Source organism: Vicugna pacos, chromosome 9 (genome assembly GCF_048564905.1).
Source record: "Vicugna pacos chromosome 9, VicPac4, whole genome shotgun sequence".
Classification (NCBI taxonomy): domain Eukaryota; kingdom Metazoa; phylum Chordata; class Mammalia; order Artiodactyla; family Camelidae; genus Vicugna; species Vicugna pacos.
This window is the reverse complement of record NC_132995.1, coordinates 27,869,306-27,892,530: the sequence shown is the minus strand read 5'-3', so window position 1 is coordinate 27,892,530 and position 23,225 is coordinate 27,869,306. Positions and strand designations below refer to the sequence as shown.

Sequence of the window (23,225 nt, the reverse complement as noted above, 5' to 3'; positions counted from 1 at the left end):
CAAGCCTCATTAGGCCCACTTGACAGCAAAGCAAACTGAGCCTCTGAGAGGTGAGGTCACGGGCCTGCGCTCAGCAGCTCAGCTAGCAGAGCCAGATGGTGTCCAGCCAAGCCCTTTGAGTGGGGCCCCTTCCGCTTTGTCTCTGTAAGGGATGTCGGTAGGGTCTCACACAGGCGGACATTCCCGAGAGAGCCCCGCCCACCCCAAGGAGGAATGAGTGGTGTGGTGAGTGAGGGTCTCCAGGACTGGCCCCAAAGACCTCCCTACGGAAGTCCTCCCACAGCTGAAACACCCCGTTAGCAACCTTCCCTGTAAGACTCTGCCTTGAGCAGGCCCGGGTTTAATGGCACAGGGGACCCCCAAAGTTAGGCACCTGAGCATATTTGGGGTCCTGAGCTGAGATGCCACGGGAGCCAACCAGGGAAGGCACATGGGCACCAGACTGAGAGTACACTGGGGTCCTGGAGAGCGTGAGCTCACATGGCATCTGAGGGGTGGACACTCAGCTCCTGCCAATGGCAGGCCTGGTGAAATCACATTCTTCGATTTTTATGAGAAAAGCCCCAAATCCAGATTTTTAGGTGAAACGTTCACGTTTTGGAAATTAATTTTTTGAATCCCCAGATGGGTCAAACACGACATGTAGGTGGACCATGCTGGGTAGGACTCAGGATCAGAAGGAGGACCCTGGGAGTCTCAGAGCAGGCAGGGGACGGGAAGGGAAGGGGAGGAGCGTCCTCAGGGAGCCTGCTTCTCACCGACCTGGCTCACCCACCCCACCCCCTCCATCACAGGCTGGGAAGCGCAGCTTGGTCCCCACTGCTGGGCTGGCCACGACAGGCAGGCTGGCTGCAGCGGGGCCCTGCTGACACGGGCAGGATGGTCACAACAGCCTCTGCAGAGTCACTGGCCAGTGACCCAGGCCATGGAAAGCCACTTCTCCAGGTATCATAGATGCCGGCCTGTCCCCTTATCCCCCAGAGGGCAGCTGAGGCTTCAGACTGGAAACAGGGTCTGGGCTCAGCTTCGGGAAGAAGTGTCATCACGGATGGCAATTCCCCACCCCCTTCCCCAGTCTCTGTTCTCGTGTCTCTAAAATGGGAAGAGTAACTCCTGCCTGACTTCAATAGCTACTCACGAATATGAGCATTTGGACAAATTTTCACTGGTTTCTACCAGGGCAGGGTGGAGGGGGGAGAAAAAACAACGCAGTTAGAGTTTTTTCTTTTTAAAGAGGTCTGAATTATGTCTTTTGTTTTTTCTCTTTTTGGTTTGTTTTTCTTTAAACAGCAAGAGACTACAGTTTTCTTTCCTTCCTTCCTTTTTTTTTTTTAACATTCTTAGTCAGCAAAATTAAAAGTTGATGCCACCGCGTTGCTTTGCCAGCTTTTCATTTGAAATGTCACTGCTTTGTAAAACTCCGCAGTCAGGGACTCACAGGCAAGAGGAGGCCATGAATCCTCCAGCCAGTAAGGGATGTGACCCCTCAGTCTTCTTTATCTCTCACTCCCTCTTTTCCGTGTACTGACCACCGCCAACGTGCCCACTCTGAGGAACCAGCAATGCTGAAGAAGCCCTGGCCGGCCGGCAGGGCCATTACAACTAGGAGGAAGGTGGCAAACACACCCAGATGCTGATGAGCAAGGCTGGCTGCCCCTTCGCCTGGGTACCAGCCCAGCTGGCTCCAGCAAATGAGGCCTTGTTGATTAAAAAAAAAAAAAAAAAAAAATCCAGAGAAGTTCACCTTTGATTAACTTACTCAGAATTTTGTGATGAGAAATATCTAGAAAACAGTTACAGTTGACCCTTGAGTCATGCAGTGGGGTTTTTTGGTGGGCAGGGGCAGGGGGGAACTTCCCTGTTTCCCCAGTTGAAAATCTGAGAATAACTTTAGAGTTGACCCTTTGCATCCGAGGTTCCGCATCCCTGGATGGTGTAGCACGTGTTGATGAAAAAAATCTGCTTGTAAGTGGAACCATGCAGTTTAAATCTGTGTTGTTTGAGGGTCAACTGTATTTTTTTTTTTGCTTAAAGTTTAGTTTATTTACAATGTTATATTAGTTTTTGGTGTACAGCATAGTGATTCAGTCATATATATATATGTGTGTGTGTGTATATATATATATATATGTATATTCTTTATTATAGGTTGTTATAAGGTATTGAATATAGTTCCCTGTGCTGTTAACATGGGACTTTATTGTTTATCTCTTCTGTATACAGTAGTTTGTACCCATTAATCCCAAACTCCTAATTTATCTTCCCCTGCCTTCCCCTTTGGTAACCCATAAGTTTGTTTTCTGTCTGTGAGTCTGTTTCTGTTTTGTGAATAAGTTCACTTGTCTCACTCTTTTTAGATTCCACATTTAAGTGGTATCGTGATATTTGTCTTTCTCTGTTTGACTTCATTTAGTCTGATCATCTCTGCTCGTAGCCCTGGGCCCATGTAATCTCACTCTCTGGGGGTGGGCCTGGATCGCTGCATTTAATGTACTCCCTGGGAGATTCTTATGGCCCCTGAAGTAAGGTATTGCTCTCAAAGGAGCCCTCTGAGGTCATCCAGGGAAAGGCTCTGGGTTCTTACCCTGGCTGCACGGGAGTTTGGAACATCTTGACGCCCAGACCAGGGAATCAGCACCATCAGAGGCAGGGCCCCAGGCATTGGTATTTTTAAAAATCCCCCCAGGTAATTCTGAAGCATTTATAGGATGAGCATTGCTGGCTGGGAGCATTCCACTTTCCCCACCTCCAGCCCCCACGCACAGCAATGCTATGCCAAAGTCAAGTCTAGAGGGGCTCCTGTCGAGGTAGAAACCCTCTTGTCTCTGCCAGGCTCATGGACTGGACGCACCACAATTCTCCCACTTTGCGGGGATAAAGTGGAGGGGAGAGGAAAACCATGGGGCGGTCAATGGGAGATGGGGAGTCAGTCAGCCTCTGCCATTTCCTCCTCTTCAGGGGTCACCTCCTGCCACTAGAAGATGGGTCTTGCTCCCATTCCCCCTTCTCCTTCTAAAATAAGATGCTGGGTGCAGAAAGCCCTTTGCAGGGACATTAATCAGTAAAAACCATTCAAGGGCATGAGTTCCTGAGAAGAGGGGTGGGGTTCAGAGATCTACTGGTTTGGGCCATAGGGACAGGACCAAGAACCAGATCAGAACTCCAAACAAGGGGCACGACTGTAGGAAGTGATAAAACTTGAATGACTGGAGAAGGGAGCCCTTGGTACAACTTTTAGGAGTCAATAAAGCGTTTGGCAAAATCACCTGCATGGATTCAGCAAAACAGTCACGCGCACGTCGGGAGAAAGGGCGACGCCCTTCAGGAGCAAAGGCTGGGGCGGGAGGCGGATGCTGGGATTGGGCTGGACACGGGGCAAGGCTGCTTTGGGGTCTTCTGGGCCTGAACTCCCTGGTCTGCGCTGGGTGAAGTCCTAACTTCAATGAGGAGGTGAGGGCGGTGGGGGCGGGGCGCCACAGCCCGTAGCACCGAGCACAGCTCAGGGGGTCCCCTCTCATTCCCGAGAGTGTGACAGGCCTCACAGAAGCCAGGTTATTAGTGCAGGCAGCCTTCCCCTCCTCCTGCCACCTCCGAGGTTGCCTTCCCTCTGGCCCAGTAATGATTTGACATCTAAACACTGAGAAAAACGTCGGGGGAGGGGGAGTAAAAGAAACTGCTCCTGGCTGTTTCCTTTGCCAGAATGTGTAATTGGCACAGCTGGGTGTGAGGTGCACTGGCCCCTCGGGGTCCCCCACCACCACCCAGTGCTCCCTGGGCGATGAGAGCCTCATCCAGCAGCTGCCCTAACCAGACGTCCTCAGGGCTGGTGACAGGTCAGCAGAACCAGGCATCCTAGCGACCAGCCGGTGCTTGTGTGCACGTGTGGGTGAGGCCGGCATAGACAGGAGTCGGGGCTCCAGCTCCCAGGGGGGCCCCAGCGCTTAGGGCTCAGGTTCTGGGGAAGAAGAGTAGCTATTCTGCAACAGGGATCAGATTTGCACACAAGGTAACACTCACCCCCGCCAGCTTGCAGGGAAATGTGCTCAAAACCTCACCAAGGAGCATGGTTGATCCCTTCTCCCTTCTTTCCTTCCTTCCTATCCCCTTCCTCCTTCCCTTCCTTTTCTCTCCCTTCTTCCTTCAACTTTCAGTTACTTGGAGGTCATTTACAAATTGCATCAAAACTGAAACCACTCATGTTCTTGAACTCAGCAGTTCCACATTGGCACTCTGTTGCCAGCCAGGGCCCCAGCTGGTGGGCACCGAGAAAGCCAGGCACGAGGATGTGTCACGGCCTAGGATGAGACCCAAGTGCCTGCTGGAGGGGCTGGGCAAGCCCACGACAGCACCTCGGAGCAAGAGAAGACTGAGCAGCTGTTAGAGAAGAGGCGGCAGAGCTCTGGAACCAAGGCGGGGAAATCTCCAAATACATTAGGTCACAGAGAAAAAGGACCTAAGCATGAATACTATGCTACTCCTGGGGTAAAAATAAAAGGGTGGGGTGGAAGAGGATTAAACAGTCACTGCAGTGTTTTCTTTCTTAAAAATAGGTCTGAAATAAATATTGCAAAATGTCAGCATTTGTAAAATCTGGGTGGTGAGTTTCAGTTATGGTTACACTGTTTTCTGTTTCAAACTTTGTTAGAAATGTTTTTAAAAATAACAAAATTGGGGGGGAGCTTACAGCTCAGTGGTAGAGCGCATGCTTAGCATGCACAAGGTCCTGGGTTCAATCCCCAGTATCTCCACTAAAAATAAATAAATAAATAAATAAATAAACAAACAAACAAACAAACTTAATTACCACCCACACACACACACACAAAAAAAGCAACAAAAAAATTGGGGGTAGGAGAGAGATGAATAGGCAGAGCATGGAGCATTTTTAGGGCAGTGAAAATAGTCTACAATATTATAGTGATGGATACGGGTCATTATACATTGTCCAAATCCATTGAATATACAACACCAAGAGTGAGCCCCAAGGTAAACTATGAACTTTAGGTGACTACGATGTCTCAATATAGAATCATCCTTGGTGAAAACATACCCTTGGTTGAGTGATGTTGATAATGGGGGATGGGGCTGTGATGCACGCATAGGGGCAGGGGGTATATGGGAAATCTCCGCACCTTCTCAACTTTGTCATGATTCTAAAACTGCTCTGAAAAAGTCTTTTTAAAAAATTAACAGAATTTAAACAGGGAGCAATCTCATATAAATGTATTTATTCTTGTGAAAAATGGGAGCGACACTTTCATGGAGCTCCTGTGGGCCCACCCCATTTTAACTCACCGAATTCTCACAAGAACCCTATGGGATGGACTCTTATGATCCCCCTTTATAAAGGGGAAACTGAGACTTGAGAGGTACATAAAGCTCCTAAGGGAGGGAATCGGGATTTGAACCCAGGCAGCCGGGTACCACCAGCTTCTGCACCGCACTGAAGTCCCAGAAGGCACCGGGGAACTGGAGTTGGGGAGGTGGGAGGGAAGCGTACATCTTCCTGCACACCTTTGTGCAGTATTTGAATATTCTACATGTGCACATGCTATTATCTTTTTAAAGTTAGGTCAGTTTCAGTCACCAGGAAGTAACAGAACTTTGACAGGACTGGGCTCAGGGAGACGCAGGGACCTCCTCTCAGAGGCTGAGGAACTGCTCTAAGCCCACCAGGCCATAGAGAGGCTCCCAGCATGGATCCAATGCCTGGCCTGTTTCCATGGTTGCAGCAATTCTGGGCCTGGGGCGCCATCCATCTGCTCAGTGCCCGTCCTCTCCCTTCTTCTGGCACAGACTCTACCCCATATCCACAGGTTGGACATGTGACTCTCCAGGTGGGCCATAGTGATTGGTCCGGGGATGGGTACTGGATCCACGCCCAGCCGATCAGAATCCTTCCCTGGGCTTGTCCTAGTGGAAGATCTATCTCCATCTGGTGGTGTGGCCCAGAGTGCCAGCAGTCCCCACACTATGGCAAAGCACGTCGGAGTAGAAGGATAAATTCATGAAGGGCGAGCTCAGCTTCATTCACCTCCTGGATCTCAAAGTCCCTCCCCACCTTCCCTGGCTTGGTTACATTCCTATCAGTCTGAGGTGGTTCCTGATGGACAGAAGCCCATAACTCAAAACAAGGGAAGCCCAAATCCAGTGGTTAAGGAAGACTAGAATCCCACATCTGTCTCCTACTGTGTGGTCTCAAGACTGTTAATCAACCTCTCTGAGCCTGATGTGCTCCCCGCATTTCTACTGGCTACCTCAGGGTTGTTGTCAGGATTAACTGTTCCAATCCAGTCCCAGGCACACCAGTAACTAATAAAATTAATACTACAGTGACAATAACTAATTTTTACTATCTTTAAAAATGACTCCTTACCAACCACATTAAACCAACACCTGAGGCTCTGGAAAAGGGGGTGCCAGCTGGGAGACCAAGCAGCAGAAAGACAGGCAGCTGGAGCCGCTTTTTCTTCCTGTGTCTCTCCAGATTCACCCTCCACTTGCCTCTGCCCTGGAAGAATGCCGATGTGGCCCTCGTCAACAGCTCCCTTGGTCTCAGGCTCCCAGTGGCTTCAGCCAAGGGGGCCTCAGCAGGATACGGGCAGGCAGGGGAGTGAGGGCAGGAAGCCACTTCCCTGTAGGGTCCCCACAGGCTGGCTGCATCCGCTGAGTGAAGATCATGGCTCCTCCAGGTGGCCCCATCCCCATGTCTGCTGAGGATGACTCCCTCCCACCCCACCCCTGACTCCAGGGGTGGGGGCGGCACCCATAGTGCCAGCCCAGAACCCTGCACTCTTTCAAGAGGATTTGCCCACACATTGTAAATATTCCCTTTATTCAACTCACCCCAAAGTACCCAGTTATAACATGTGTGGCGTCAGTTTTTCACCGGGCCTTTGACTGGTTGACAGGGGTCCTTTTCCTGGCCTCCCCAGGTCTCTATCAAACAAAACCCTGCTCTGCAGAGGACACTGCTTCAGGATCCAAACTCTGGCCACTGTCCCCATTTCCCTCCAAGTTTCTGTACTCCAACAGGCTTCTCCCAAATCTGCCAGATCCCAAACCTCAAGAAAGGACCCCCAATGACAAGCAAGTGGCTACTGGCACCTAATGGACAGGGGCCCCCACAGGAGGCATGCAGGGTCATGTCTGGGCTCAGGATGTATCTAGAGAAGCAAACCACCGATTTCTGCACACCAGAAAAGGTACCTGAGAGTGTATATTTATAGAAAGATACATAGAAACGGACTGACGGCATCTACCTATAGATACAGGAAGCTCTGTTAGAGAACCACGTAGGTACATCTATATTTGCCAACGGTAGGACCCGAGGTTTCCACATCTTCGGTCACAACCAACAGCACACAATTGCCCAATCTTGGAAAACCACGCTTGTTTATGTGGTTGGTTCCCTCTCTGGAGGTTTCCAAAATGTGAAGGCTGGTTTCAGGGGGTAGTCTTCAAACATGTGTGTGTATCTTTCTAAAGAAGAGAGGAGGAGGAGGAGAGAAAGGAGACAGGTGTATTTTCATGTGGCACATGGCAGAGAAGATGGGAGTGGTTTGGGGGGAGGGCATGATCCCACTGGAAATGCGTGAAAGGTAACTCCAGAAAGGACAGCTAAGGTTTCTAGGCTGGGACATAAAAACACAACAGCTGGGAAGGTCGCACGTCTGCAGTCCGCTGAAATCCCTTGTAGCACATTACAATCAGTTAAGGGCAAAATAAAATCCGAATAATACTAAGAGGTAGCAGCTGTTTATCTTCTCGGAGATTTCGAGGGTCTCTGGAAGCCAGGCCAGGTAAGGGTGTTCTTTTGGAAGAGACCGGGGTGGGGCAGAGCTCTGGCCAAGGGCTCCCGGGGGCTGGGATGGGTGTGGGATGTCCTTCGTAGACCCGGCAGCTCCAGATCCCCAGGGAGCCTCTGCCGCTACAGGCCACTTCCAGACCCAGAGTCCCTTCTTGGGTAAGTTATGCAGTCCCCACAATATATAAATAAAAGTTTAGTTCTGTGTTTCCATATATCTTCTACATGGAGGCTAGCTGAATATTAGTGGAGTAACAATAATTATTAATAACAATAATCGTCATAATAACAATAATTAATAGAATAATAATGCCTCGGGGGCAGGGGGAGGGGTCCTTCATATGGCGGGGGCGGGGCAGGGGGCGGGGCTCTATGTCTGGTAGAAGTGGTGGTAATGGTGGTGGTGCTCGTGGTGGTGGTGATGCTCGTGTCTCTGGACCGCCTGGCCGGCCGGGCTCTCGTACACCACCACGGCGGGCAGCTCCCTCACGTGGTCCCGCCCCACGACGGGGCCGCCCACGGCCAGCGGCGCCTGCAGGCCCCGGCACCCCGGCTGGCTCTCCTTGGCGCGGTGCTTGTGTTTCTTGTGCCCGAGGGGCGCCAGAGTGGGGAGCAGGGCCGGGCTGGCGGCCAGGTGGGCGGACGGGGACACCGCAGGGACGGCGGGTCCCACGGGGGGTTTGCTTCTTGCCCCTCTGGCCGCGTGGCCCACACCCACACTCTTGCCCTGGGCCTTGGGGGACCTCACAAAGTGCTTGCTCCCGTCCTGGGTGGCCCGGAGCCGCTGCTGGACCTCCGAGACCTTGGCGAATGGGGCGTCAAGGAAGTGGAAGGAGGCCGGGTCCGCGCCGGGCGGCTTCCGCTGTGGGACGTGGACGGCTTCTGGCTCATGCGAGCGAGATCGAGTCGGGTTGGAGGTGCGGGGGGGCAGTTCTGACTTCTGGGCCACGGACAGGGAGCCTAGGGACCAATTCAAGAGAGATTTCATGAGCACCTACTGTGTGCCGGTGTTGCACAGTGTCCCAGAAACCACCCCACCCCTAGTTCTCCAAGACGGGTAGAGGCAGCTGTTCCTTATCAGAGCTCCCCCCTCCCCACACACTGACTGCTCCTCCCTGCCTTGGAGGAAACTTTTCTCGAATGGAACTTTGCCATCTGCTAAGTGGGAAAAATTGTTAGATCTTTGAAAATAAGTAATTCTTCTTCTGAGAACTTTGAAAGAGAGGAGACAGAGACATTGTTAACTGTCTAAGGTCACTGGAGCACGAAGGAAATTGACAAGCATATCCCTTAACTTAGAGGTAACCCACAGAGGAATTAAACACAAGAGGAGGAAGGGGAGAAGGGCGCTGGGGGGAGTGAAATTAAGTGGACTGTGTCTTCATTTATCTTAGTAAGAGCTAAGATGTCAAGGACAGAGCCATGTTTTGCCTAACGAAGCCAGGATCCTCACTGGAAGACAGGGGAACAGGGTGGGGTGGTTTGGGGCGCAGCACTGAACTGTCATTTTCATTGTATTATAAGCACTCGGATACCATTTGATTTTGTTCAACTTTGTGCGTGTGTTACTTTCATTTTTTAACTGTTTTGAATGTCATCTCAGCCAAGAAGACTTTCATCTGTCCAGTAAAAGCAACGCCTTCCCCCAGCCCAGGGGGGACAGTGAACACCTCCCACCCTGGCCCACTTGCCCGCCCAGCTACACCCTCCCCTCGCCGCCCTCCCTGGTGAAGGAACTCCCTTACCAGGCCCAAACTGGGATGTGTAGTTTTCTATCCCGGCGAGATCTAAGTAGTGGTTTCTCCTCTCAATGTTTTCATCCACGCAATGGTGGTAGCAGCCATGCTGCTCCAGACGGCTGTCACCCTGGAACCTAGCAGGGAAGGCAAGTGAGCAGGTGGGCCCTGGCCCCACGACGGGAGAGGTCCCACAAGCTACTGGGAAGCTGCCAGCAGGACAAGTCCTTCTGGATGTCTGTTAATTTCCATCTGGGTCTTGGGAGCAGGGAGGGAGAGACTGGCCACCTTGCACTCATTCTATGCCCCCATTTCCTCCCCTACCTGGCCTCCCTGGGCCTTCTGGGAGGACTGGACAGGGATGATGCTTTGAACAGGCCCAAAGCAAAGGAGAGGATTACTGGTCAGAACCTAAGGATGCTCCAAAGCTAGGCTTAAAACTGTGTGTCCCTTAACGCTTTCCTGGCTCCCCAGGGGGTGGGGAGAACAGAAGCCCCCAGGCCCTGGAGTTGAGGCTGGAAGATTCTGTAAACTGCCCAAGGCCCAGAATGGGCCCTCCCAGTGTGTGTGCAGGACAGGGTGCAGGGAAGAGAGGTGACCATTCTCTCACTGCAGGATGCTGGGCTCCCTGCCCCTCCCCTTCAGGGGCCCCTGTGATCTGCCCACACCCACCTGCCTCCTCCCTGCTACCCCCAGAACAGCCCCCCACATCTGTAGCCAGCCTGGGCCCCTCAGTTCTCAGTCCGGCCCCCACACCATGCTGTGTGCCTGCCTGGACGGCCTTCTCCCTTTCCCCTAAGCTCGTGCTTGCCCGTCATTCCCTTTCCATGTTCGCAGCAGGTATCACACACTCACCCCTCCCATATTAGTTACTTCATATTACCGTGTACTCAACGCTTTTCTTCACCCAGTCTCTCTCTTTTCTCTTCCCTCCCTCTCTTCCCTTCCTTCCCTGTAGCTCAAAAAGTAACAACAGGTGAAAGACAGATGCTGCCTTACCCACAATTCTGAAATCCAAAACGCCTGAAAACAAAGATTTTTCATAACCCATTTGGCAGCCAAGCTTGCTCTAAACAGATGTGAAAATAGCCATAGTCTTTATCTCCCTTAGTGTGAGTATTTATACATGTCTGTGCAGAAACAGCGACGTGCTAAATCCTGAGGTGCCTCTCAGACCCCAAATAGAATGCATGAGAAATATGCCAGGAGCCCCTTTCTCAAACCCAGCAAATGCCGGATTCCAAAACATCTGGCCTGAAGCATTTTGGATGAAGCACTGCAGACCTACATTTAGCTATTTTGGAAAATTGGGTTTGATTTGTGAGCCTGTCCTCTGAAATCACTGCCCTCTGGGGAGAACACAGGACAGCAACCTTCTGCTCAGAATCCCTCAGAGGCAGGTACACAGCTGGTGCTCAATCCGGGCTCAGAGGCCCTTGCCCGCTGTACCTGAGGAGGGCTCGCTGCTTCTTCTCCCAGCTTCGCAGCTCCTCGGCGGGCTTGGTCTCCGCTCTGGGCCTGGTGCTCTGCAGGTCTGAGTCCCGCCAGAGAAACAGCGGGTGAGTAGCGTGTTCCTGCACCTGCCGGCCCCCTGGCTCCCAGGCTCCCCGGCCCTGCCCAGGTTGTCCCACTGCCTGTCACACAGTCCTTGAAAACTGACCCACAGCAGCTTCAGGATGGCTCTGTGGGGAGGGTTCCCCGAGCCAGGACTAAATAGAGAGGCCTCATAGCTACCTGCTCTGCTTAACTCCTCCCCTAGGCTCACCCCCTCCCCAGACGCCTTAGCTGCCTTCCAGGGCCTGCCCACCCACACTCACCACAACACAAGCCTTTACTTGCTTGCCACGCCAGGCCCACCTCCAGTGCTCTGGAATTCCTTCCCCACCTAAACCCTACCCCTCCAGGACCCGCTCAGATCCCTCCTGTCCACAGAGCGGCTCGCAGGAGAGCCCCCAGGACTCCCGCCCACTCCTCCTAGCTGGGGATTTGACCCTTCCAGAGGGCTGGGAGTGGACTGACCCCCACGGCCAGGATGGGCCTCCAGCCCCTCACCGGGGTGATTGACAAGGATGCTCTTCCTGCTCTGGCTCCCATCGGGGGCCACGGTGAGCTTCACCCGCAGCGTCTTGCTCGATGTCGGGGAGTGGTTGACGGAGGAGTCGACCACCTCGTAGATGGTGTGCAGTAGGCTGGTGATGTCCTGGATGGGGAGGGAAGCAGAGCCCCACACAGGCTTCAGTCACATGCATTTAAAACAAAGGATGGGGATTGGTTCAGCTCAGTGGTAAAGCGCATGCTTAGCATGCACGAGGTCCTGGGTTCAATCCCCAGTACCTCCATTTAAAAAATAAAACAAAATAAAACAAAGGAATCAGAGGGCCTGGGGAATCTGATGGGCAGAATCCCCCTGGTTCCTCCAAAGCCCAGCATCAGGCAAACACGGGGATGTCAGAGGTTCATTGGGAGGGGAAGCAAGAGTGAGGGAACGAGGGAGAATGAATGATCTGAGTGCGCAGGAAGGGCGCAGGCAGCGGGGCTCAGTGGCACAAAGGCCCTCGGAGGGCCTGTGTGGAAGTCGCTTCAGGAAACTCTCATCTGCTGCTGGTGGAGAGCTGCCCTGGGGATGCTACATCCTCCTGACCTCTGGGCTGTCCTGCAAAGATTAAGCCATCTCCCAGGCACCAGAGAAAGCTCTTATGCTGGGCACTAACAGGTAATCTTAGAGGAAGGCCATGGATACAGTGGGGGCGGGTGTCAGCAGCGTCTGCTGCAGGTCTGATGAGCACCTTCTAGATGAAAAATGGAAAAGTGGATGTGTCCCTAAAGATAAGCTATTCTGTGAAAACTTGGCCAAATCTCATCTTCCCTCTGAGCCTCAGGTATCCCCTTAACCAGAACAGTGGTCTCTAATCCATGCTCCACAGGGCGTTTCAAATCCTTCTGACTGGGGGATGGAGTGGGGATTGGGTCCACCTCACTGGGTCTCCCTTTGTTCTTGGCATCTGCTAAGGTCCTTTGTCTGAAGGGAGGCTTTTAAATGATGTTCGAACTCTGGAAAAGGTATTTACTCTCCAGAGATCAAGCTCACAGATGGTCGATTATCTGCCCAGCATCCCTTTGGAACTCAGACGGACTCAGCCCGCTTCGCCCCTCACCCAGAAGCTCTTAGGCAGAGGTGACACCAAGCACTGCCATGGCCATGCAGGTGAGTGGATGGATGACCAGGAGTAGAGGGGCCACCTGGGGTACTGTCCCCTGCCCACAGGAGGTGGCAGCCACCCAGCTCAGCTGCCTTGCAATGTGGCAATGCAGGCTGAGGGTCATTGCAGAGAAGCCAGGTGTCCAGAATCTCCTGTTACATCTTCAGAATCTTTGATACTGGCAACTAATTTAATTTTTTTCAACTCATTCCCTTCTGCCCCCCACCCCTGGCAACCACCATTCTCTGTCTCTATGAATCTGACTCCTCTAGGTACTTCAAATAAGTGAAATCACACAGCATTTGTCTTTTTGTGACTGGCTTCTTTCACTTAGCATAAGGTCCTCAAGGTTCATCCATGTTGTAGCATGTGTCAGAATTTCCTTCCTTTTTATTTATTTTTCTATGTTTTTTTTATTAATTAGTTTATTTATTTATTATGACAGTTTATTTTATTTTATTTTTAACATTTTTTATTGAGTTATAGTTGTTTTACAATGTTGTGTCAATTTCCAGTGTAGAGCACAATTTTTCAGTTATACTGTTTCCTTTTTAAAGCTAAATAATGTACCATGTATGGGTAGGTCCCATTTTGCTTATCTATTCATCCATCAGTGGACTCTTGGGTTGCTTCCACCTTCTAGTTCTTGTGAGTAATGCCACTATGCACATGGCTGTACAAGTATCTCTTAGAGAATCTGCTTTCAATTCTTCTGGGTGTATACCCAGAAATGGAATTGCTAGATTGTATGGTAATTCTGTGTTTAATATTTTGAGGAACCTCTGTATGATTTTCCATAGTGGCTGAACCAATTTAAATTCCCACCAACAGTGCACAAGGGTTCCCTTTTCTCCACATCCTCACCAACACTTGTTATTTCTTGTCTTTTCGATCACAGTCATCATAACAGGTGTGAGGTGATACCTCACTGTGGTTTTGATTTGCATTTTCCTGATGATTAGTGATGCTGAACATCTTTTCTTGTGCTTATTGGCTATTTGTATATACTCTTTGGAGAAATGTCTGGTTAAGTCTTTGTCCGTTTTTTAATCCAGTTGTTTTATTGTTGAGTTGTAGTTCTTTATGTATTCTAAATACTAATCCCTTCTCAGACATATGCTTTGCCGATATTTTCTTCTATTCCATAGGTTGCCATTCACTCTGCTGATTGTGTCCTTTGATGCACAGATATTTTTAATTTTAATGTAGTCCAATTCATCTATCTTTGCTTTTGTGGCCTGTACTGGGCTGGAATATCTGGGGGCTAGATTGGGGCTGCCAGTTTGGATCTGGGCTCCAGCCAGTCACTGGCTAACTTACAGGGGATCCCAGCTTTTCTGGCAAAGCCCACAAAGGACCCCTCTTCTCCCTTCTCTTTCCCTTGAGCCGCTCTGCACAGCTACAGTTGCCCACTCTCTCTCATCATTGTAGGAAGCCCGTGAAGGGGGAGTCATTATCTCTATTTGACAGATGAGGAACGTGAGGTCCACAACATCACCACCTAAGCATCAAATAGCAGGCCTGGGGTCCTGGTGTGCAATCCCAGAGGGTCCCAGCTGATTCAGGGTCTACAAACAAGTGGGCAATTCCAGCTGGAAAATCAGCCCTGCTGACTGCTTAGAGTCTGGCACAGAGGAGTGGGTGCCTGTGAATATTGATGGTACAAATGAACACCTGAAGAATGAAGAGGGACTTTCTTCTGAGTTGGGAAGTCAGCCCAGATGCCAGCTGCAGGCTGTGGTTGCCGGGAGCCGGGAGCCAGTCTGCCCCAGCATGCAGGAACTTGCGTGCTACTAGCCAGAATGTGCGGAGGGGAACGGTATTTATAGTCAGATTGAAGGACTGGCTTTGGGGCTAAAAATAGACCAGTGGAAACACCAGGCTGGGTCTTCCCTGGACTGGAAACCAACCTCCTTGCTCCTTGGCAGGGGAAAGACACCAGTGAAGGCTCTCTCTGGGGCTGGGGCACCCTCCCTGGAAATCCTCACTTCCTGGCTATTTCTCTTTTTACCAAGGGTTAAAGGAAAGCAGAATGCAGAATCAGAAAGCAATGACTGCCTGCAAGGTTCCTGTAAGGCCTCCGAGGTAGGGGGCACACCCTTTTTATCATCAGCTCATGAGGCTCCTCAGCCTCTTCTGAACCGGAAAAAAGGCGGCGGCGACGGGGTCTGAGTTCTCTTGGCCACTGCACATGTTAGAAGAGAGGGAGCTTCCAGCACGCCCCCGGAACCCAGCCTGGCTAGCCCAGAGATTTAACAAATAGGTGCCTCCCCACAATTCAGTTCCATTACACAGGCTACTAGCCTGTGATGCTTCCCCTGTGAAGATAATGACATTGTAGCTGCCACTCCCAAACAGACTGGGAGGGGGGGAACAGGGACTCCGCTCTCTGGAAAAACAGTAACTCCTCACAGAAAGCATTGCAGCTGGAGGGCACTAGTCGGGGTCTCACCTAAACCATCCCCTATCTCCCCAGGGTCCCAAACTGGGAAGGGTCTCCACTGCTTCTCAAACACCCAGGTCCCTCTGGGGGCTTTGCCTACCTCGAATCCATTTTCCCTTCTCCTAATAATAGCACTTTGATTTTATTTTGTGAGCCAAATCCATCCTCCCTCCCACTTTCAAGCGATGTGACTCACGTGTCAAATAACTTTCCCCTGACTCCAGAATGAGCACATGGCCCCAGAACTGGCCATTAAACACATCTTCACAAACTTATGGCAAAAATGACTGGTTCAGGACCAGACATGTGACCCAGTCAAAGCCAGTGAGATTCAGTTCTGGAACTCCAGCTGACATTCTGAATTTAGGGGTGGAGGGTGGCTGCAGACAGCATGGCATATAGATTGAAGCTATTAGCCATTGTCTGGCTCCTGCCAAAAGGAGAGCCTGCCTGATAAAGAATACAGAGGTAAGAAAACTGTGAAGAATAGCTAGTCCTAAAGGCACTGAGCCCCTGGATCCAGCCATGCCTGAAGTCAGTGCTCCTGGACTGAATTTCAGTAACATGTGCCAATACAGTCCTCTTTTTTTGTTTGCTTGTTTTAATTTATCTTAGTTTGTGCTGGAGTCCTGTCACACCCCAAAGAGTCTTGAATGATTAAAAGTCACTCACAGCTTCTTCCTCCAACCTGTTAGAACCTCCTCTAAATCACAGCCTAAAGGAGAGATGGCCTTTTTTCACCCAGGTCTCCCCTCTGGCAACCCTCCCTGTACTATCTGCAGAGAAGAAAACACTGAGCCCTGAACCAGGACAGGGAGATAAGATGGCAAAGCTTCAGTTCTCCCTGGGAACACCCTGCAGCCCTCACGTGCTGGCCAGGGGGCAGGCGTGCAGCCAGCCATGCTAATCTCAGACCTCTATGCAGATCGGTTACAGGCCCCACGTGACCTGTCCTTTTGGCCCCTGGCTGCAGCCCTGTCTCCGGATAAGCAGTTAAGCAGCCACTGTACCAGTCTCCTCCATTTCCTTAAACACCCTGAGCGCCTCACTCTCCCAGGCCTAGGGCTGTCCCCCAGCTTGGCACGCCGCACGGCTCAGCACCCACGTCACCTCCTCCAGGAGGCTTCCCTGCACACTCCCGCCCATCTCGGTCAGTCATACCACTCTGTTTATCTCCTTCACTGAACACATCCCAGTTTACAATGATCCTGTGACTTTTTGGGCTCTGGTTCTCTCCACAGACCGTCAGAGCCACACAGCTTGAAACTGCGTCTGTGTAGTTCCCCACTCTACATCTCATGCACGGGGTTATGCTCACAGCAGATGCTCCGTGTGCAGACCCAGGCGTGGAGAAAGTGTGAGAGGAACACAGGGAGGACAGAGATGCTCCATGTGGGAGGTTTGAGAGAAGAGAGACAGGCATGACCAGGGAAGGGTGAGGAGGAACAGGCTTGTGAACAGAGCCAGCGGCCAGGGGAGGTGCTCATTCCTGCATCAGTGAGGGAGGCATTGCTTGGCCTTCAGGTGCCCAGCCCACCCCAGCTCCTGGGCAGCCTCGCCAAGGTTGGAAGTGGCCTGGGGTGGTCCTGGCCCTGTCCCAGAGCTCCGGGACCTGAGAGAGAAGGAGACAGGACAGCACTCCGCTGGGGCCCAGGCTTCTCTAGGGAGGCCTCAGGGCTCTGCGCCTCCCTCTTGCCCTGCTGCCCTGTCCCATCAGCAGGGACAGCACCTCGGCTGCCCTGTCCTCTCTGTCACCTCTCCCTTGCTCACAGGTCTCCCTGAAGCTCCCAACACCCTCGCTCCTGCCCTCCCCACCTGCCCTGAGGAGCTGGGCCGACTTCAGGAGGAGGGGAAGGGGCAGCAGTGGTGGGCACACTATGAACACTCCTGTGCCCGAGGGCGTGGCCGGTGGCGGGAGGCCTGGCGGGTGTGCTCACCTCGCGGGTGACCTTGCCGTTGTTGTCAAAGTCATACAGGGTGAAGGTCCACTCCTGCCGGCTGTCCTCCTCCACAGACACGTCACACTGGAGCTCCTGAACACACACAGGCAACAGACGAGCGTGGCTGGTCACCTAGCGGCTGGAACACCTGGAGGCCAGGTCACGGGGCTGCCACCTCCCTGCTGCCTTCCCCAGACCCCACATGAAGAGGACCATCATGACTGAGACATGACTGGCCTAGGAGAAGTGCCTGCCGGGGGGGGGGCCAGATAGTCTCTAGGTCTTCAAAGGCCAAGGAAACACAAGGGAGTGTCTAGGAGGAGGCTTTGTGGCCTCAGGAAGACTGAACTTGGACCAAGGGCTAAGAGCTGCTAGAAGACACGGGAACAGTAACTCAGGGAGCCGTGGCGGCACTCCCAGGGAGGGCGCCTGAGCTGGGAGGCAGGAGAGGAAGAGCATTAAGAGCTAAAGTTCCAGAGTCAGCCCCAGGTGCCAGCCCACGCTGGACCCTCCACAGCCGCGTGACCTTGGGCAAGACCCTGCTCTTCTCCGTGCCTCAGTTTCCCCTCATAAATTATGGAAAATGTGGTATTGGCCTCCTGAGGTTGTTGGGAGCATAAACTGTGGTGCTGCATGTCCCCTCGGCCCCCTCTGTGTTCCCCTGTAGTGGTGGTGGGCAGGTCCTCGACCGCCCACCTCAAGCACTGGGTTTCCCTGTCCAATGGCCACAAAGAGTCAGGGACTGAATGCCCAGAGGCAACCTGAGCAAGGGAGGGGTTGAGCTGGGGGACACATCTGAACGTGTTCTGCATGGCTCTCCGAGGGGCCTCAGCAGACGGAGCCCGGCTGCCTGTGACCCACTTACCAACCCCATTACAGGCGTCCCTCCATCCCTACTCCCCGGGATCACCTCCCAAGTCCTGTCTCAGGGTCTGCTTTGGGGAAACAAGTACGTAAGCTGCTTGGCACAGAGAAAAGCCCAATTAACGGTGGCAGCTGCTATTGTCTTTGTTGGAACGATTAATACAACAATGACGTCATCTTCATCTCTCCCACAGCCTGAGGTGTCCAACCACAGGGACCCGGAGTGGGGAAGCGGTGAGCTCCGTCACTGGCGGCACATACGCGGGGGCTGGCTGAACATCAGAGAGAAAGTGGCCAGAAAGGATGGACGTTTGCGGAAAGCGAATCCACAAACAGCCTTTAAGATCTACAAGTTCTATGAAAACAAGCAAAGACGCCCCCAGACCATCCTGTCCCACGTCCGTCTCCCCTTTGGCACAAGGACAAGCTCAGCCCCCTAGAGAAGGGAGATGCCCAGCCTCCCAACGCCAGGGGTGTGAGCCCCAGCACGGCGTCCCTGCCCCCGGCTTCTGCAGCTCAGAGCCGCTTCCCTCCAGCAGTTCTTGGGCGGCCCATGCTGAGTTCAAAGTCAGCCTTCCCTCAGTTGTGACAAGCCTGTCTGATACCTGCCAAGTGCCCGCTCTGCTCTCCCGGGTACCGCTTCGTGCAGCACAGCACTCACCCCGCACATGCACACACACACGCACGCACACACATACATGCATGAACACACATATGCACACATGCACACACACACACACACACACACACACACAGTGTTCACCTGATTCCTTCTCCCAGCCCCTCCACTTGGCTCCAAAGACAGCTTGGGTTAGAAGTTTGGAGACACAGGTTAAGTAACTACCCCATCTCCCGTGACCTGCGTCATGGGCATCTTGTCCACCCCCCGCCATCTGGACCCGTCAGGTGAGTCTTCCTCATGGACCACGGATGAGTCACGGGTGGTCAGCCAGCCCAGCTTCCAGGGAGGCGAGATGTCTGGGTCTGGCCCTTCCCTCTGCTGCTGGGCTCGGCGCTCAGCTTTGCCAAGCATCCCCAGGAGACTTTCAGGGACCCAGGAAGCAGTGAGCCACCCCAGCTCCTCAACCAGACGCTACCTGCCCTGCTCGGCTCCTGCATTCAGGGCCCTCGGCAACCTGTCTTACCCCTTTTCCTGCTTCATCTCCCCCAGGCCCCCGCACACTCAGCCTCCTATTCCCACACAGCAGGCCCATGCTGGCAAGCTGCCGGGCCTTCAATCCTGCTGTTCCCTCCACCCCAAGTGCCTGCCTCTTCCCAAAGGCTCCCCCGTGTGTCACCGCTTCCAACTCCTGCTCCTATGCCAGAGGTTCAGCTCAGACACCTGCCCTCCTCAATCTCTGCTTGCAGCCACTGCTCCCTCTTCCTGGCCCCATCACTCTGCACCCCTTCGGCCTGACTAAGGTGAACCCCCTGCCCTCCCAGCCCCGTGCCCCCAAATCCCCATCACATCACCGACTGTGCAGTGACTGGGTCTGGGTCACTCATCTGTCCCCCTCACCGCACTGTGTTCCCTGAGGGCAGGAGCCACGCCCAGTTTGCTGCCGAGTTCCCTGGTACCAGCGGGTGTCAATCAACATTGGTTGGAAGGAAGAAGGAAAGTGCTTACTCTGCACTGGATGCCCTTTAAGCATTTGAATGCCTTAGGTCATGGTGCTGATGGCATTCCGATAAGACAGACGTCATTACTGTCCCCGCTTCCCAGGGGAGGGGAGTGGGGCAGCAGCAGAGCTGGGAAATGAACCCCTTGCTGGCTCCAGAGCTCTGCCCTAGGGATGTCGTGAAGGAAACAGAGAAGGAAGGAGGGAGGGGAAAGGTGGGTAGGGAGAAGCCGGTGGCTCGGAGTGGGCAGGCCTGGGTCTCTCTCTTAGCACCTGGCCCTGTGCTCGGCACACAGGAGGAGCTTAATATACTATTCAGGGAGAGATGGGGCAGACTATGGGCTCTGGGTGGGCATGTCGCTTTTGGTGTTGACCCCCCGGGGAAACTGAGTACCCAGACAGAGTTAGAGACCTGCCCAAGGCCTCCTGCCTCCTGAGAGCCCCCACGTGTTCCCCAGGACAGCCTCGGGAGCTGGAAGGAAAGGTTTCTTTCACTAACGAGGAAACTGAGGCCCAAATAAGAAGGTGGTCCACCTAGCACTGTAGCAGCAGCACCAGGGCCAGCGTGCTGTCTCCCCTTGCCCACCCACATGTCCTTCCCCTAGACCACCAGGCCACTCCCCAGTGGCATCCCCTGGCCACCACCCCATGCTGAGAGCCTGAGCTGGGAGGGGAGGGCAGTGGAGCTCCCAGGCCTGCGCTGAGCTGGGGCAGCCCCGGTTGGGGCAGGACGAACCTCTCCCAGAAGGCAGCTCTTCACACAGGAGGGGAGGGGCCTTCCCATCCAGATAGGTCTCTGCTTCCCTCCTCAAAAAGCACCACCGGGAAGAGAAAACCCTTCTGTCCAGGGCCCAGCACCAGGAAAGGGAACTTACTTCAAACTTCAGCTGCTTCTTGGAGCCCGGGCAGGATTCGCTCACCTTCTCCATCCTCTTCTCATCCCCACTGGCCAGCCCGTCTGTCTTCTCGGGTGGCAGGGCCACTGCAGGGGAAGACAAGGGAGAAAGTATGAAGAGGAGGGTCCCTCACCTCCCCACATCCAGATGCCAGACTGTGGGGCCACCACGCTCACTGTGGCTTTGTCCCGAGGACGTCCTCACCTCAGTGCTGGGGCTCGTTCCTGTCCTGCCAGTTTGCTGGAGTCAAAATCACTCTGTTCTCTGGCCCCAGTAATGCCCAGGGCTGTCCCAGGGGAGATCTCTCGCCCAGGGTGCCTCCTCACCAGATGCTCAGGTCACCCTAGTGGGCCCCTCTGTTCTCTGCCCTGACTTCGCAGCCCAGGAAAGCAGCCAGGGCAGTATTGGGCTAAAGAACAGATAAATGAGGGCAAAGGGGTGCTTTTGGAGCCCAGAAGGAGCTTGGGACCCTGGCCATTTTCTGTAGTCGTGCTGCCTTCCATGAGGACATTTTGGCGTCCTCAAAGATGCCACCGGCCTGGGCCCAGCATGGCACACTGGTAGGAGGTCAGGAGGATGGACAGAAATGGAGTTCAGTGGGGTGGGTGCAGGGCACACACACGTGCACGCATGCACACGCGTGCACACAGACGTGCACACACACGCACACCACGGCATCTCCAGCAGCCTGCTCTCCCTGTGCCTCTCACTCTGCCTCTGCTCACCTAGAGGGCCCGCCCTCTGCCAACTGGGTCGAGCAGAGGGCTCTGCAGTCCGTGTGCGTCCTCCCAGGAGCAGTGGGAAGATGGGCACGAAAGCCCATGGCCTGTGGACATCATTTTCCCAACAATACCCGCAAGAGGTGCCTGGGGGACAGCCCGAGGGAGCAGCCATCGTCCCTGAGCTAGGACTCAGTCCAGGAGGTCCCCACAAGACCCCTTCAGCCCCTTCTGCCCACTTTGTCTCTTCCTGACAAAGGGGACCTGAGTCTGACTGGGCATGTGCTTCTCTAGAACATCTTCACAGCTGCTCTCATTAGATTCCCTCAGCTGCCCTGGGGCAGTGATTCTGTTGTCCTGTTTTCCAGGGGAGCAAACGGAGCCTGGCTCCCACTTGAGGAACTGTCCCCCCGATGCCCTACTGGGGTGGCCCAGGAGGATCATGTAAGGAGCTGAGATAGCTGGGCAAGGGCCCCAGCCATCGATGGGCTTTCTTGGGAAGTCAAGGGCCTGAAGAAATGAGGCCACAAAAATGAGGCCAGGAAACTGGCGGTGGGGGGTGGCTTTGCCTCTCTCCCACCCCATCCCCCCACCACATTCACACACCCCAGCTTTGCAGACCAGGACCCAAGAGTGGCTGCTGGGAAAGGTATGGCCAGAGCTCCCCTAGTCGGGACTGAGCCCCAGCATCCGGCTTGTTCCTGCCCTGTGGGCCCAGCAGTTATCCACAGCACTCTCCATGGGGCCCCTCCCACCATGGGGACCTCCGGACATAAAGATAAGGCAGCGATCTCACACAGAGCTGACTACGCTGTTTATCAACTCAGTCCTCACAGCAACCTTGTGAGGCAGTCACTATTATCAGCTCCACTTTCCAGATGGAGAAACTGAGGCACGGGGAGGCTAAGCACTTTGCTAGTATATGATGGGGCTGGGACTGGAACTCAAGTGGCCTGGCTCATGCTCTCGACCACTCCACGGTGTTCCTGGCTTGGTTAAGGAGACTTGAGGCCTCTCGCAGCCAACCGGGAGAGAGGTGAGTCTCTGCTTGGGTTCTGATCCCCTCTACGCTGTGTGTGGTCTTGAGCAGGTGTCTCACATAGGTGTCTCAGTTTCCCCAACTGTAAAATGGGGATGAGAACAGTCCTCTCCAGAGGCTTCTTCTGTGGATTCAAGGAGCTTTGCGGGAAAGGGCTAAGGGCCCAGGGCCAGCACACAGGGTCCAGCCATGAGTAGTAACAGTCTAGGGAATGACGTCCCCAAACATTTAAGCTTTCGGAAATCAGGAAGCGGGTAGTTAAGTTTTCTAGAAACTGAGGCTTTGGGATATAGACCCCAAAGCGTCGTGTCACATACAAACAGGCGGGGTGGGGAGCAGGACAGAGAGGGAGAAAATAAAGATAAGGATGCTCTGGCCACCAGGCCAGACAGGCGGGGACAGGAAGGCCACAGCGGCCAGTGACTGACCGGGCTTCATCACAGCTCCCCTCCTGGCTGGGCCTGGGGGCTGGGGCAGCCATGCCTGGGTGTCCCCTTCCTTCTCTTCACCTCAGGCACACCCAGTGGGATGCAGGGAGCCCTCAGCTCACAATGCCCCCATGGCAAGGCAACAACTCCCTAGAGCTGTCCAGGGGTCCAGCTAGAGACCCCGTCTCAATCACAGACTCAGCTCCTCCCTGGTGGCTTCACAGAATGAGGCCAAGGAGGACAAAACTAAAAGATCTGGCTCCTTGGAGACCCTCAGGATGGGGGACACCTGGCATCTTCATCCCTGGGGTGGTCGTCAGGGAAGGCCACAGACGCTGACCGCTCCTGGTGTAGTGGATAAACCAAGTCCAGCCTTTCCTGTCCTGCTCCCACGTGGCACCGAGCCCCAGGGAAGTCAGGTGGGAGATTGGCCAGTGACCCAAAGACAGCCAAGCATACGGCCTGCACCACCCGACCCCTCCATCTGAAATCTTCTAGTGTCCTGCTGGGCCAGAGCTGCTGCCATCACGGGAA

At 53.7% G+C, this 23,225-nt stretch overlaps 1 protein-coding gene across 2 annotated transcripts in view; it reads right to left on the bottom strand.

Annotated features, from left to right (window-relative positions):
* Positions 1 to 7,201: 7,201 nt before the first annotated feature.
* NKD1 (NKD inhibitor of WNT signaling pathway 1) overlaps positions 7,202 to 23,225 on the bottom strand; it is an 84,871-nt gene continuing 68,847 nt past the window's right edge. Inside the window, exons 5-10 of one of the 2 annotated variants that reach the window (XM_072967349.1) lie at positions 20,485 to 20,591; positions 17,124 to 17,219; positions 11,596 to 11,743; positions 10,993 to 11,077; positions 9,553 to 9,680; positions 7,202 to 8,767 (exon numbers count right to left, since the gene is read on the bottom strand). In XM_072967349.1, coding sequence (XP_072823450.1) covers positions 8,178 to 8,767; positions 9,553 to 9,680; positions 10,993 to 11,077; positions 11,596 to 11,743; positions 17,124 to 17,219; positions 20,485 to 20,591 — 1,154 coding nt within the window. In that variant the 3' untranslated portion in view covers positions 7,202 to 8,177. Of the gene's footprint in view, positions 8,768 to 9,552; positions 9,681 to 10,992; positions 11,078 to 11,562; positions 11,744 to 17,123; positions 17,220 to 20,484; positions 20,592 to 23,225 lie in introns of both variants that reach the window. The other variant, XM_072967348.1, reaches the window with a different exon arrangement.